Source organism: Rana temporaria, chromosome 3, assembly GCF_905171775.1.
Source record: "Rana temporaria chromosome 3, aRanTem1.1, whole genome shotgun sequence".
Classification (NCBI taxonomy): Eukaryota; Metazoa; Chordata; class Amphibia; order Anura; family Ranidae; genus Rana; species Rana temporaria.
The window spans coordinates 487,096,766-487,113,228 of record NC_053491.1 but is presented as its reverse complement, the minus strand read 5'-3'; the positions used below and the strand labels follow the sequence as shown (position 1 = coordinate 487,113,228).

At 45.5% G+C, this 16,463-nt stretch overlaps 1 protein-coding gene across 1 annotated transcript in view; it reads right to left on the bottom strand.

Moving 5' to 3' along the window:
* Positions 1-4,379: 4,379 nt before the first annotated feature.
* LOC120931038 (C-type lectin domain family 4 member E-like) overlaps positions 4,380-16,463 on the bottom strand; it is a 34,326-nt gene continuing 22,242 nt past the window's right edge. The window contains exons 5-6 of the mRNA XM_040342164.1: positions 13,230-13,339; positions 4,380-4,724 (exon numbers count right to left, since the gene is read on the bottom strand). Coding sequence (XP_040198098.1) covers positions 4,583-4,724; positions 13,230-13,339 — 252 coding nt within the window. The 3' untranslated portion in view covers positions 4,380-4,582. The remainder of the gene's footprint in view (positions 4,725-13,229; positions 13,340-16,463) is intronic.

The window sequence follows — 16,463 nt, the reverse complement described above, 5'->3', positions numbered from 1 at the left end:
AGTGATACACATAGTCCCAATCAAATGGAGAGAATAGTCCATACACGGCAAAGGTGGTACGAATTAAATTTCCCCTCAGGTGGACGTGGACAGAGTATATCTTTCAAGATGCAATCCCTGGAACATAAAAAGGTTAGGTACTCTTACCGGATGGAGTGGACCCGCAACTCACCGTACGGTGGGGGGTCTCAAATGCTCTTATGGGCCGATTGCCCTCTCTGGTCACCGTCTAGGTTTCAACCCCTTTTGCTGGTTACCCCGGACGTGGTCTGTATCCGTTATATTCAGGATGTACCCGTGGCCAGATATTTCACTCCAATCCGAATCCCGTGCACCATAATAGTAAACCAATGTGTTCCAATCAGGGGAAAAAAAGGAAAAAAGCTCCTCATAGCGTAAAAATTTAATAAAATTCGAAAAAATCACACTGGATTCCTGCAAAGTTCATATCCAAATCCAAAACGCCACACAGAAAATATAAAAAATCACAGCAATCACCCACGATTGGTACATAGGTAAAAAGTGTTGTCCAGCAGTGCGCAGTGGAAAGTGGTAAGGACCAGCGTACCCGACCGGTTTCGTCTGAAATAGACTTCTACAGGGGTGTACAACTGGACCCCACATCTCCCCTGCGCTTAAATAAACCACAGGCCTACTCACGTGAGACCCCGTTCTCCTCCGCCGGATTGCAGCGGCGTGCGTTCCAAATCAATGTTACTTCCGCCAACTCGCAGAAGCGTGCGCTCCAGGCTCCGGAAGTAGATGGGCGGAATAATATCTGATGCCCTCTCCCCGAAATCTCCACCCCTTACAGGTGGGAGGAGAAGAGCTGGAATGCAGCGCATCGTCCTACACAATGCGCCACCTCAGCAATTCTGGCTTGTTGGCGCAGACTCGCCAATTATTATTATTATTATTATTATTATTATTATTATTACATACTGTCTCCAGGCAGTGTGCCTGATCACTGCCACACCAGTAATAAAAAAAATATTATTATTATTATTATTATTATTATTATTATTATTATTATTACATACTGACACCAGTCAGTGTGCCTGATCACTGGTGTCACTAATAAAAAAAAATATTATTATTATTATTATTATTATTATTATTATTATTACATACTGTCACCAATCAGTGTGCCTGATAATTGCCACGCCACTAATAAAACTAATAAAAAAATTATTATTATTATTATTATTATTATTATTTTGACATACTGTCACCAGACAGTGTGCCTGATAACTGTCACACCACTAATAATAATTTTTTTTTTTTTTTTTTACATACTGTCACTAGTCAGTGTGCCTGATCACTGCCACACCACTAATAAAAAAAATATTGTTATTATTATTATTATTATTATTATTATTATTATTATTATTATTATTATTGCATACTGTCATCAATCAGTGTGCCTGATAATTGCCAAACCACTAATAAAAAGAAAAAAAATATATTATTATTATTGTTATTATTATTATTATTAGTAATTTTTATTATTATTTTGACATACTGTCACCAGACAGTGTGCCTGATCACTGCCACACAACTAATAAAAATATTATTATTATTATTATTATTATTATTATTATTATTATTATTATTTTTACATACTGTCATCAGTCAGTGTGCCTGATAATTGCCACACCACTAATATAATTGTTTTATTATGATTATTATTATTATTATTATTATTATTATTATTATTTTTATTATTATTATTTTACATACTGTCACCAGCCACCTGGTCACTGACACACCACTTATATTAAAAAAAATATTATTATTATTATCTTTTTGTTTACATACTGTCACTAGTCAGTGTGCCTGATCACTGCCACACCACTAATAAAAAAAATATTATTATTATTATTATTATTACTATTTTTACATACTGTCATCAGTCAGTGTGCCTGATAAATTCCACACCACTAATAAAACAATAATTATTATTATTACTACATACTGTCACCAGTCAGTGTGCCTGATCACTGCCACACCACTAATATGATGACGCTGTACTGCCCTTTTGACAGTATGTAAATAATTGCAAAATTTCTTAATATTCCAAAAAATTGGGAGAAAAAATTACAGCTTCAAAAAAACTTGCTATGCCTCTTACTAAATACCTTGGATTACTTTCCAAAAAAGGGGTCATTCGGGGGGTTTTTGTACTGTCCTGACATTTTGAGATCGGCCGTCAGTACATCACAATTTGATTGATTGTCAGATATATATCCCATAGTTTGTGGACTCCATAACTTACCTACAGACTGAATAATATACACTGATTGGGTTACTTTCCCCAAAGAAATGTAACATAATACAATTTTGGCCTAAACTTATGAAGAAAGATTATTTATTTGCAAAATGTTATAACAAAAGCAAAGAAAAACATGTTTTATTTTTGGTAATTTTTCATTTATTTTGCCAAAAAAAAAGCGGTGATTAAAAGAAAGCTATATTGGTGTGAAAAAAATTTCATATGGGTACAGTGTTGTATGACATTGTTAGGCCCCTTGCACATTGGGGCGTTTTTCATGCGGTACAGCGCTAAAAATAGCGCTGCTATACCGCATGAAAAATCATGCCCTGTAGTGTTCAATGTGAAAGCCCGAAGGCTTTCACATTGAAGCGGTGCCCTAGCAGGAGCGCACCAAAAGTCCTGCTAGCCGCATCTTTACCGCGGTATAGGAGCGGTGTGTTCACCGCTCCTATACCGCGCCTTCCCATTGAAATCAATGGGAAATCGCGTTAATACCACCCGCAACGCGGGCGGTATTAACCCTTTTTCGGCCGCTAGCGGGGGTTAAAACCTCACCGCTAGTGCCCGAATATCGCGGTAAATACGACGGTATAGCCGCGCTACAAATAGCGCGGCTACACCGTCACCACGGCTGCACGCCTCAGTGTGAAAGCAGCCTTATTCAAAGTGTGACAGCACTAAAAGCTAAAAATTGGCCTGAGCAGGAAGGTGGTAAAACACACGATCGGACCTTTGTCCGACCAAACTCACATCGGAATTCCGACGGAGTAAAATAGAACATGTTGTATATTTAAACTCCGATGGAATTAATCGTAATTTCTAAGATGGGGCACACACACACGGTCGGAATATCCGATGGAAAAAGTCAGTCAGCCTTTTTCCTTAGGAAATTCCGATCGTGTGTACGAGGCATAAGTGGTTAAAAAACAGACCCCATAGTGTCTGGGCTCCCTCAATGGAGATTAGACATGTGCGATTCGTTTACTTTCCGAATGTTTTTTAGCGAATATTCACAAATTAATTCATTCTGAAATTTCCGAATTTTTTAATTTCCGGATTTTCGAAATTTTCCAAATTTCGAATTCTGAATTTCGTAAATTCAAAAATTCTGAAAGTTGAAAATTTGGAAATTCAAAATTTCTGGAATTCGGACATTTAGGGAATTTAGGGAATTCAAAAATTTCCGTAAATTCAAAAATTTCCATAAATTCAAAATGTTTTAAAATTTTGAAAATTCGTAAATTCGAAAATTTGTAAATTCAGAGGGCCAGATTCACGTAGACTAGCGGCGGCGTAACGTATCGTAGATACGTTACACCGCCGCAAGTTTTCATCGCAAGTGCCTGATTCACAAAGCATTTGCGATGAAAAATACGCCGGCGGCCTCCGGCGTAAGCCCGCATAATTTAAATGGGCGTGTGCCATTTAAATTAGGCGCGCTCCCGCGCCGGACCTACTGCGCATGCTCCGTTTCCTAACTCCCGCCGTGCTTTGCGCGACGTGACGTCATTTTTTCGAACGGCGACGCGCGTAGCGTACTTCCGTATTCCCGGACGTGTTACGCAAACGACGTTAATTTTTAAATTTCGACGCGGGAACGACGGCCATACTTTAGACAGCAATACGATTGCTGACTAAAGTTAAGGCACCCAAAACGACGACTAACTTTGCGACGGAAACTAGACTAGCGGCGACGTAGCGAACGCGAAAAATCTGTCGTGGATCGCCGTAACTCCTAATTTGCATACCCGACGCTGGTTTACGACGCAAACTCCCCCCAGCGGCGGCCGCGGTACTGCATCCTAAGATCCGACAGTGTAAAACAATTACACCTGTCGGATCTTAGGGATATCTATGCGTAACTGATTCTATGAATCATTCGCATAGATACTCTGAGAGATACGACGGCATATCAGGAGATACTCCGTCGTATCTCCGCTGTGAATCTGGCCCAGAATTCGTAAATTCGGAACTTCTAAAGTTCAAAATTTGAAAGTTGAATATTTGAAAATTTGGAATTCGAAAAATTAAAAAATGTAAATATTCGAAAAATTTGGAGATTCGAGAATCTGAAAATGTTGAATTTCAGAGAAAAGAGGAAAAACGAAAATTAGCAATTTTTTTTTTGGCAGTGCACATGTCTAATGGAAATAATACAAAGCAAAAACAAAATTGGTTTCCCCCCAACCTAACCTCCTAGGACTGTCATGGAACTCCTGGAACAGCGAGGAAGCTGATATCATACAGATAGGAGACAGACTTATTTTTATTTTACATTTTACACTTTAAATCCGCTACAATTGTATCTCAGCAGCACTTGGATGGAGCTTTACATATGAATGGTTTCTTAATGTCACAACGGTAGTCATTCAGTGATAGAGAGTAGTTCCAAATTTCTGCGCAGTCTTCAATATATTTCGCATTGTTGGGTTCGTTTGTATTCCATACGCTGAAAAATGAAGTGAAAATTGCAACATCAGAAGATTTCACTACCACTTCACCCCCGAGCCTCTTTCTGACATTTGGGGCCATATTCTTAGAGATCTCCGGCGGCGTAACGTATGTCCTTTACGTTACTCCGCCGCAAGTTTAACTGGCAAGTGCCTGATTCCCAAACCACTTACCTGTAAACTTGCGGCGGCGTCACGTAAAGTCCACCCGCGCAAGCACTCCTAATTCAAATGATCCTGGTAGGGGGCGTGGATCATTTAAATTAGGCGCGCTCCCGCGCCGATCGTAATGCGCATGCTCCGTCGGGTAAATTACCCGACGTGCATTGCGCTAAATGACGTCTCACGGACGTCATTTGTTTTGACGGTAACGTAAATGGCGTCCATCGCCATTCACGGACGACTTACGCAAACGACGTTAAATTTTCAAATTTCGACGCCGAAACGACGGCCATACTTAACATTGACTACGCCACCTAGGGGGCATCTTTATCTTTACGCCGCGTATCGCTTACGGAAACGACGTAAAATCACTACGACGGGCAAGCGTACGTTAGAGAATCGGCGTGACTAGTCATTTGCATATTCTACGCTGACCGCAAAGGAAACACCACCTAGCGGTCAGCGTAGATATTGCAGCCTAAGATACAACGGCGCAGGACGTCGTATCTTAGGCATGTTTAAGTGTATCTCATTTTGAGAATACACTTAAACATAGGACGGCCTTAGAATCGGACTTACGTCGGCGTATCTCTGATACGCCGGCGTAAATTCTTAGAGAATATGGCCCTTGGTGTTTACAAGTTAAAAACTTTTTTTTCTAAATTACTTAGAACCCCCAAACATTATGGCCTGGATTCACGTACAGCGGCGCATAGTTATGCCAGTGTAGCGTATCGAATATACGCTACGCCGACGTAACACAGAGGCAAGCACAGTATTCACAAAGCACTTGCTCCCAACGTTGCGCCGGTGTAACGTAAATTCGTAGGCGTTAGCCGGCCTAATTCCAATTAGGTGGAAGTGGGCGTGATCCATTTAAATGAAGCGTGACCCCATGCAAATGATGGGCCGAACGAACGGCGCATGCGCCGTCTCGTGGACGCAACCCAGTGCACATGCTCAGAATCACGTCGGAAATACTCCATAAGATACGTCGAATCACTGCCTACGACTTGAACGTAACCTACGCCCATCCATATTCACGTACTTCGTAAACGACGTAACATACGACGGCTGTTCCCTAGTCCATACCTTTGCATGAGTTGCGCCTCATAGATGGGGAATAACATTACGTCGGGCGTAAGACCTAGGTAAGAACTACGTAAATCTAAATGCGCCGGGCGCAAGTACGATCGTGAATCGGCGTATCTCCCTCATTTGCATATTTGAATAGAAAATCAATGGGAGCGCCAAATGCGGCCAGCGTAAATATGCGCCCACTCTACGCCGGCGTAGGCAAGTTACGTTGGTGGAATGAAGCCTGATTTTAGGCGTATCTTAGTTCTGTGGGCCCGGCGCACAGATGCGACGGCGCATATTTGCACTTACGCGGCGTATCTCGAGATACGTCGGCGCAAGTGCTTTGTGAATCCGGGCCTATATATATATATATATATATATATTTTCTAACACACTTGAGAATAAAATGGCGGTTGTTTCAATACTTTATGTCACACCGTATTTGCGCAGCGGTCTTACAAGCGCACTTTTTGGGAAAAAACACTTTTTTTTATAAAAAAAACGAGACAACAGTAAAGTTAGCCCAATTTTTTTTTTATATATTGTGAAATATGATGTAACGCTGAGTAAATTGATCCTCAATTTTTTTTTTGAGTTACAGAGGAGGTCTAGGGCTAGAATTATTGCTCTAACGACCGTGGCGATTTCGTTCGCGTCTGCGCGTCTGCTTGCGAGCTCGTCGGGATGGGCCACTTTAAAAAAAATATTATCATTATTATTATTTATTTTACTTGAATTTTTTTTATTTTGACACTGTTTTAATATATATTTTTTTTTTTTTTAAAACAAATGGGTCACATTTATTCCTATTACAAGGAATGTAAATATCCCTTGTAATAGAAAAAAGCGTGACAGGTCCTCTTATATATGAGATCTGAAAGTAATGGCCCAGATTCAGTAAGAATTGCGCATAATGTACGGAGGCACAGGGCAACGATTTTGCCCTGCGCCCCCGCAAATTTGCGCCGCTGCCCTCGATTCACGGAGCAGTAGCTCCGTAAATTGCAAGGGCGCGCCGGCAAAATTGCCCGGCGTAAGCGCGCGCAATTTAAATGATCCCGCAGGGGGCGGAATTCATTTAAATTAGGCGCGTTCCCGCGCCGATCGTAAAGCGCATGCGCCTTCGGGAAACTTTCCCGACGTGCATTGCGGCAAATGACGTCGCAAGGACGTCATTTGCTTCAAAGTGAACGTGAATGGCGTCCAGCGCCATTCACGAATCACTTACGCAAACAACGTGAAATTCAAAACGGTGGGTATACTTTAGCATTGGCTGCCCCTACTATTAGAAGGGGCAGCCTTACGCTAAAGACGCCGTACGGAAACTCCGTAACTTGCGTACGCAGGGCTCGCGCAACATTGTGAATCGGTGTTAGTATGCAATTTGCATACTATACACTGAGCACAATGGGAGCGCCCCCTAGCGGTCATCGCAAGAATGCAGCCTAAAATCTGTGTGGCATAAGAGCCTTATGCCACGCAGATTTTAGGCTGCAGTCGGCATTACGATGTTCCTGAATCAGGAGCATTCGTAACGCCGGCGCAAGCAAGCAATTGCGCTGCGTAACTATGGTTACGCAGGCGCAATTGCTCTCTGAATCCGGGCCAATGTCTTTCTTCTGGCCACTCTGCCATAAAGCCCAACTCTATGGAGCGTACGGCTTATTGTCGTCCTATCAAAGATTTGGAGATTTTTTTTATAACCTAACCCTGACTTGTACTTCTCACCAACATTGTCCCTTCCTTGTTTGCACAGTGCCTTGGTCTTCATGGCCGTGTTTGGTTAGTGGTGCCTCTTGCTTAGGTGTTGGGGCCTTTCAGAAAGGTGTGTCTATGTAATGACAGGTCATGTGACACTTAGATTGCACACAGGTGGACATCATTTCACTAATTATGTGACTTCTGAAGGTAATTGGCAGACATTTTCCGAATCTGAGAAATTAAAAAAATTCAGGAATTCAGAAATTCGAAAATTCAACTTTCCAAATTTCCCATTTTAGAATTTTAGAATTTTCAAATTTCTGAAATTCCCAAAATCGGAAAATCCGAATTTCCTAAATTCAAAATTTTGAAAATCCGAAGATTCGGAAAATGAAAAGTTCGGAAATTTCGGAATTAACTAGTTTGTCAAAATTTGTTAAAAAAGAATTCGGAACTAAACTAATTGTAGATGTCTAGTAATTGGTTGCACCAGAGCTTTTTATGGGCTTCATAACAAAGGGGGTGAATACATACGCACATGACAATTATCTGTTTTTTATTTCTTTCCTTTTTCTTGCCGTGATGAAACCGCCGGGACCCTAATCTTACTAACTTATCATATCCCCCCCGAAGTTCTGCACATACAGATAAATGTGGATCCGGAAGAAAAATGAAAATAAAAACTGAAAAGTGGCGATCATTCCCGTCCATGATTTTCTTAAATAGCAGCAACAAAGAAATGACACTGTAGGTACGGGTTCTACAAGTAAAATCTTGGGTCGGCAAAGTGATGATGTCCCCGTCGTTATTCATTGTGGTAATAGAATAAACACGATCCACTTTTCCGGGGCTCTTGATGACCACTCGGTCACTGTAAACTTTTGCCATATGTGGGGTTTATTCAACAACACTGGTGCTTGGCACCGCAGCTCCCCAAGTTAGTTGCGGGACATCCGCCTGTGGAGCCGTGTCTCGAGAGCATATTTTGTGTTTGCGGGGTTTGGAAGCACGGGAGTTTTTGCCCCATTGTGACTCGGGCAGCTTCGGCTCAAACCATTGGTCATCCCCAACATCAGAGGAAGAGTCAATCTCAGAAGTGTTGTACTCTTCAGCAGGTAAACAGACACGTTCTTTAGTAAGTGTACTGACCTTGTCCTTGAACTTGGATTTGGCCTCGACAGGGGCAATGCTCTCCCTGGAGTGCTTGCTATGACCACATGTGGGTAGGCCTTGACCACAGCCATGGGAGACCTTAACCGGGCCCATGCTTTCTGAGGTGAGCCAAGCAGGGACCACTGCCATACATACTGTCTCAGTAGCAGCATCCACCTTTACAGCAGGTACATTCTCTTTGTTTTCGGTGTTGCTTACCTCTGACGACACCATTCGGATAGCAGTTGACGACATTGGTGATTGCAGCGGTGGACAAAATGGTCATAACATCAGGCTCAGTCACGGTAATGGCAGTAGAAGCAGGTGTAGGCCATGGAACCTCTTCTTCTGCAGTCAGCATTCCGGCGACCCAATCCACCTGATATTCACGGGGAGACTCTTTGGGTTGCTGCACATGGAACAGATATTCCCGGCACTTCTTGCAATGAGCAAAGGGCAGGATCCGGACGGCCAGCTCCGAACATCGGCGGCAGGACAGTCCAAGGCCCTCTGCCCCACCACTGGAAAATAGCACGAACCTCCCCTGGGTCCTCATTCAAAGCCCAGTATCGGTCAGGGGGACTCCAGTGGCAGCAGGCATCGGATTTACTCCCTGCATAGACATCGGGGGTCTCAACCTCTCAAACGGCGTCGGGGGCACAAACATGCTTGCACGTCTCTCTCTCATGGGCGGGCAATCACTCTGTCCTTTGGCGCCAAACCCGCCCTACGTCTCACGCATGGGTGGGTAACTCCTCCCACTTTGAGTTGTTTTTTTCGCACGTTGCAGGCACACGTCACTCCGCTGCACGTGTGCCTGGAGTTAACTCTTTCCTCACCAGCACAGTCCAACACCACGAAAATTTCTTGCTTCAATGGCCGAATAAAAATTTGGTTGTTGGAGGTAACAGCCTATCCCGGACAAGCCCCCATGTGTAGCACTACCCCTGAAGGAGCTGCTGGTTTGTTTGGCTGGCATGTTACCTCGTGGCTCCTCCTCCGTCCTAGGGGTGTATGTAACAGTAATGGAATGTCCACGACAGGTGTCTTTTTTCTGTGCTCTTTATTACCCAGCCGGGAAAAAACAATAAAACTTGTGGTGAAGAGTAGAGATGAAGTAGAAGGAGAAATAGCAGACTCAGGCGCAACAATAGGGAAACAGTCCTGCTTCCAACAATATTTTTAATTCTTCGCCACTCTAGCCAGAGTGGGTATAGGGTACCTGGACAGGCCTCTCTCACTGGCCTGGCAGCCAGAATATCACTCAGAACTTGAAGGAAAAGTCTCTGCCACAGACCCTTCTGGAATGGACTTAGGGAAAAGTCTCTGCTACAGACCTTCCCCAGAATTGTGATAGCGGAGATGAACCTCCTTAATAGATTTTGTTGCCTGGATCTCCTTCAGGTAGTTTTTTAGGTTACCGATTGACAGCCTCTCAGTGTCCAGTTACCTTGATCCCCGGTGGTTTGTCGAGACCCTATTGGATCGCCAGCCTCTCATTGGCTCTCCTCAGATGGACTCCCCACCGAACAGCTTCCTCGCTTGGGATCTTTCAAAATTGGGAACCCAGTCGACTACTGGGCTCCCTGCCACAGCTTAAATGTTACAGACCAACATGGTCCCGGAACCAGAAACACCGCGTGGGACGTGCCCCCCTGGCCTGGAAGGCCATTACGCCGGGGCACCATGATGCGGTCACCCTAAAGGTGGGTGCCGCACTCGAAGAAGAAGACCTAGACCAATGGTGTCTGTTCCATAAATACCCTCCTCCAGCATGCACAGCAAGGAAAACCCCTCCTGATAGGCTGCTGGGGAAGAGCACCCAAACCTCGACTCCACTGCTGCCACCTATCGCCCTGGGGTGAGAACAGCACCCCGGAAATAACAGAATGAGCCCACAGCACAGCCAAGCTGAGACAGAGACCCAACTTTGAACATAATAATTGGATCAGAGTCAGTTAACACTCTGATTCCTCTCTAAATTTAACTAGCACCAGTACTTGGAAGTAACAAGGCGCTACATATACTGTATATATATAATGTTTGGGGTTCTGAGTAATTTTCTAGCAAAACAATTATGATTTTTACATGTACTGTGTTTCCCCGAAAATAAGCCCGGGTCTTATATTAATTATGCCAACAAAAGACACAGTAGGGCTTATTTTCGGGGTAGGTCTTACCATGTAATGTGCTGTCTTCTCTCCCCCTCTCCCTCCCTGCCTGTCAGGAATCCCCAGTGTGAACTGAGTTAAAATGCTTGTAAAATCCTATAATCCACTCTATTACAGTATTATATAATGTACAATGTGTGCGTTTCTGTAATATAATTGTGCCAAATACTTTTGTTATAGCGCCGCTCTGCACTTCTGTTACCCACGGGAGCTCTCTTCCCTGAAATTATATTACAGAAACACACACATTGTACATTATAAACTACTGTAATAGAGTGGATTATAGGATTTTACAAGCATTTTTAACTAGGGCTTATTTTCGGGGTAGGGCTTATATTGCAGCCCTCCTGTAAAATAACGCTAGATCTTATTTTCAGGGTAGGTCTTATTTTTGGGGAAACAGGGTAGGAGAGAAGTGCCAGAATTGGCCTGGGTGGCAAGGGGTTAATTACTATAAGTAAGTAATATACAAATACTTATTAGATATTGTTTTAAGGTAATTTACTATATTTTCAAAATATGTTCTCAGTACAGTACAAAACAAAAGGTACAGGAGAGCCCGGCTCGTAGAGCTTACATTCTGGGGAGGGGAGGTGGTACAAAAGGTTATAGCTGCAGAGAATGATTTGATGGGGGTGGCTTGGGGACAGTTGTTAGGTGGGTGTGGGATCGGCTTCTATGAATAAATGAGTTTTCAGGGATCTCCTAAAGGTAGACAGGGTAGGGGCTGATCAGACATACCGAGGCAGGGAGTTCCAGAGGATGGAAGAGGATCTGGAGAAGTCCTGAAGGTGAGCATGGGAGGAGTTAACAAGGGAGCTAGAGGGCAGTAGGTTCCGGGAGGAGCGGAGGGGATGATTTGGACAATATCTACAGATGAGGTCGGTGATGTAGATGGGGGCGATGTTGTGAATGGCCTTGTATGTTGTGGTTATTATTTTGAATTTTACACGGTGGGGGAGGGGAAGCCAGTGAAGGGATTGGCAGAGAGGAGCAGCAGTCACAGATTGGTTAGTGAGGTGTATTATTCCAGCAGCAGAATTCATAATAGACTGAAGGGGGAGGAGCCTGCATAACCACTTCCGGACCACCGCACGCCGATATACGTTGAGAATTTGAAGAGGGATATCTCTGTTATGGCAGCAGCTAGCTACCATAACCCAGATATCCTCGTCTGGAGATCTGGCGGTCCATTTTCCGATAATGGTGGTCTCTTTTGCAGATTCACCGCGAGATCACTGGCCCAGATTCAGAGAGCAATTGCGCCTGCATAACCATAGTTACGCAGCGCAATTGCTTACTTGCCCCGGCGTAACGAATGCTCCTGATTCAGGAACCTCGTTACGCCGACTGCAGCCTACGATATGACAGACATAAGGCTCTTATGCCCACATATCTTAGGCTGCATTCTTGCGATGGCCGCTAGGTGGCGTTCCCGTTGTGCTCAGCGTATAGTATGCAAATTGCATACTAACGCCGATTCACAACGTTACGCGAGCCCTGCGTACGCAGTTTACGTAGTTTGCGTACGACGGTTTTCGCGTAAGGCTGCCCCTGCTATTAGCAGGGGCAGCCAATGTTACGTATTCCCGTCGTTCCCGCGTTGCGAAATTTGAACTTTACGTAGTTTGCGTAAGTGATTCGTGAATGGCGCTGGACGCCATTCACGTTCACTTTGAAGCAAATGACGTCCTTGCGACGTCATTTGCCGCAATGCACGTCGGGAAAGTTTCCCGACGGAGCATGCGCTCTATGATCGGCGCGTGAACGCGCCTAATTTAAATTATTCCTGCCCCCTACGGGATCATTTAAATTGCGCGCGCTTACGCCGGGCAATTTTAAAGAGCGCACATCCAATTTACGGAGCTCCTGCTCCGTGAATCGCGGGTAGCGCAGGGCAAAAACGGTGCCCTGCGCCTACGTAAAAAATGCATAAATGTTACTGAATCTACCCCACTGTTATCGGTGGCAAGAGGGGGCCCCCCTCCCGCCGCTCTCCCATGCCCTCCGTCAGAGACTCTTTACCTAGATCGGTGCTGCGGGGTGTCAGACTGACACCCCACACAACAGCGATCGCTACGATGCGCGCCCCCTGGGGGAGCGCAGCGGCTCAATATCCTTAAGACGTCATGTGACGTCCAGTCAGGATATTGAAACCACTTTGCCGCCATCATTTTGTAATAGGGCGGGGCGGCAAGTGGTTAATAGATTTTTGTGATTTTGTCTGGATAGACTCACCTGAACGTGAGAGGGGTCCCATCTACCCACCGCCAGCCACTGCTGTTCTGGGCTTCCCGCTGCAGTCCTACCCAGTATCTTTCTCCTTCCAGGAAGGGCCGCAGAGAGTCCTGGTTTAGGGATGGAAAGTTCATGAACAGAAATGTAACACTGGAAGAAACATTGGCCCAGATTCACAGCGGAGATACTCCGTCGTATCTCTCAGAGTATCTATGCGACTGATTCATAGAATCAGTTACGCATAGATATCCCTTAGATCCGGCAGGTGTAATTGTTTTACACTGTCGGATCTTAGGATGCAATACCGCGGCCGCCGCTGGGGGGAGTTCGGGTCGTAAACCAGCGTCGGGTATGCAAATTAGGAGTTACGGCGATCCACAACAGTTTTTCGCGTTCACTACGTTGCCGCTAGTCTAGTTTCCCGTCGCAAAGTTAGTCGTCGTTTTGGGTGCCTTAACTTTAGACAGCAAACGTATTGCTGTCTAAAGTATGGCCGTCGTTCCCGCGTCGAAATTTAAAATTTCACGTCGTATGCGAAAGCCGTCCGGGAATACGGAAGTACGCTACGCACGTCGCTGATCGCAAAAATGACGCCAGTTCGCGCAAAGCACGGCGGGAATTTCGAAACGGAGCATGCGCAGTAGGTCTGGCGCGGGAGCGCGCCTAATTTAAATGTTACCCGCCCATTCGATTTGGACCGCCTTGCGCCGGACATATTTACGATACACCGCTGCAAGTTTCCAGGTAAGTGCTTTGTGGATCGGGCACTAAAACTGAAAACTTGCGGCGGTGTAACGTAAACGGCTTACGTTACACGGGCGCTATTGTACCTAAATCTGGCCCATTGTCACAGTTTTTCCATTAGTAGGTGAAAGTAGAAAGATCTGACAAGTCCCCAAAAATAAAATAATAAAACAAAACCACATCGTTCCATAGTAGGTGAGGTTGAAAAAAGACACAAGTCCATCAAGTCCAACCTCTATGTGTGTGATAATATTGTATATCCCTGTATGTTGTGGTCGTTCAGATGCTTATCTAATAGTTTCTTGAAACCATTGATGCTCCTCCCCTGCTGACACCACCGCCTGTAGAAGGGAATTCCACATCCTTGCCGCTCTTACAGTAATGAACCCTCTACGCAGTTTGGCCCCTTTCAGACGTACGGACGAACGGTCCGTTTATTACAAGTCCGTTTACGGACTTGTAATGGTTCCCTATGGGATTGCAGACGTTAGCGGATGATGCATCCGCTAACGTCCGCAACCATCCGCGTCCGCAAAGATCCGCTTTTTTCTTCCGTCCGGCAGGAAAGGATCGGATGAATACGGACACACGGGGGCAGATTCATCAAGAGATACGACGGCGGATCTCCTGATCCGCCGTCGTATCTGTGAGATCCCACGGTCGGATCTGTGCGACTGATTCATAGAATCAGATTCCTCATAGATCTCCCTTAGATCCGACTGGTGTAAGTGACTTACACCAGTCGAATCTTAGGCTGCAATCTACCGCCGGCCGCTAGGTGTCGTCGATTTTTTTTACGCGTCGGATATGCAAATGAGTAGAACCGCCGATTCAAGTCCGTACGCCCGCCCGTCGCTTTTTTTTAACGTCGTTTGCGTTCGGCTTTTTCCGGCGGATAGTTACCCCTGCTATATGAGGGGTAGCTAATGTTAAGTATGGCCGTCGTTCCCGCGCCGAGATTAAAATTTTTACGTCGTTTGCGTAAGTCGATCGGGAATACGGATGGCAGCAATTGACGTACCCGCCGCTAACAATGACGTCCTAGCGACGTCATTTGGAGCATGCGCACTGGGAAATTTCGCCGGCGGCACATGCGCAGGTAAATCCGCACGGGAACGCGCCTGATTTAAATTGTACACTCCCCCTAGCCGCGGAATTTGCATTCCGCCGGGGGAGTTACGATCCGACGGTGCAATTTTCGAGGTAAGTGCTTGATGAATACTGCACTAGCCTCGCTAAATTGCACCGGCGGATCGTAAAACACGTAGATCGAGCGGATCTAAAGATCCGCTGATCTACATGAATCTGGCCCACGACGGTCCGTATTCATCCGATTCCCCATAGGGGTGAGCGGAGGAGAGACAGGGCGGTCTCTGCGCAGTGTGCGGGGACCGCCCTGTCCGCCGACAGCTCAGCGGGGATTTACGGAGGAATCCCTGCTGAGCCAAACGGGCTAACGGAGCGGATCAATTACGGATCCGCTCCGTGTGAAAGAGCCCTTTAAGGTTAAGCCTCTTTTCTTCCAATTTATAACCACTTCAGCCCCTGGACCATTTGGCTGCCCAAAGACCGGGCCATTTTTTTGCAATCCGGCACTGTGTCGCTTTAACTGACAATTGTGCGGTCGTGCGACGTGGCTCCAAAAACTAAATTTGCGTCCTTTTTCCCCCCCACAAATAGAGCTTTCTTTTGGTGGTATTTAATCACCTCTGCGGTTTTTATTTTTTGTGCTAAAAAAAGCGACAATTTTGAAAAAAAAAAACAATGGCCCGGATTCACATACATCGGCGCATATTTGTTGCCGCCGCAGCGTATCTACTATACGCGACGCAGCGCAGAGAGGCAAGCACAGAATTCACAAAGCACTTGCCTCCCAAACTGCGCTGGGTTTCCTCGGCGTAATCCGGCGCAGGTGGAAGTGGGCGTGAGCCATGCTAATGAGGCGTGACCCCATGCAAATGATGGGCCGAGCGCCTGACAGATACGAATAATGAACGGCGCATGCGCCGTCCCGTGGACGCATCCCAGTGCGCATGCTCAGAATCACGTCGGAACGAATGCCTAAGATACGACGGATCACTGCCTACGGCGTGAACGTAACCTACGCCCAGCCCTATTCACGTACAACGTAAACGACGTAAAATACGACGGCTCTGTTCCCTGGTCCATACCTTTGCATGGGTTGCGCCTCATATATGGGGAATAATTTTACGCTGGACGTACGACTTACGCAAACCGTGTATATTATGCGCCGGGCGCAAGTACGTTCGTGAATCGGCGTATCTCACTCATTTGCATATGTGCATAGAAAATCTATGGGAGCGGCAAATGCGCCCAGAGTAAATATGCGCCTACGATACGCCGGCGTAGGCAAGTTACGTTGGTGGGATGAAGCCTATTTTTAGGCGTATCTCAGTTTGTGGGCACGGCGCACAGATACGACGGCGCATAGTTACACTTACGCGGCGTATCTCGAGATACGTCGGCGTA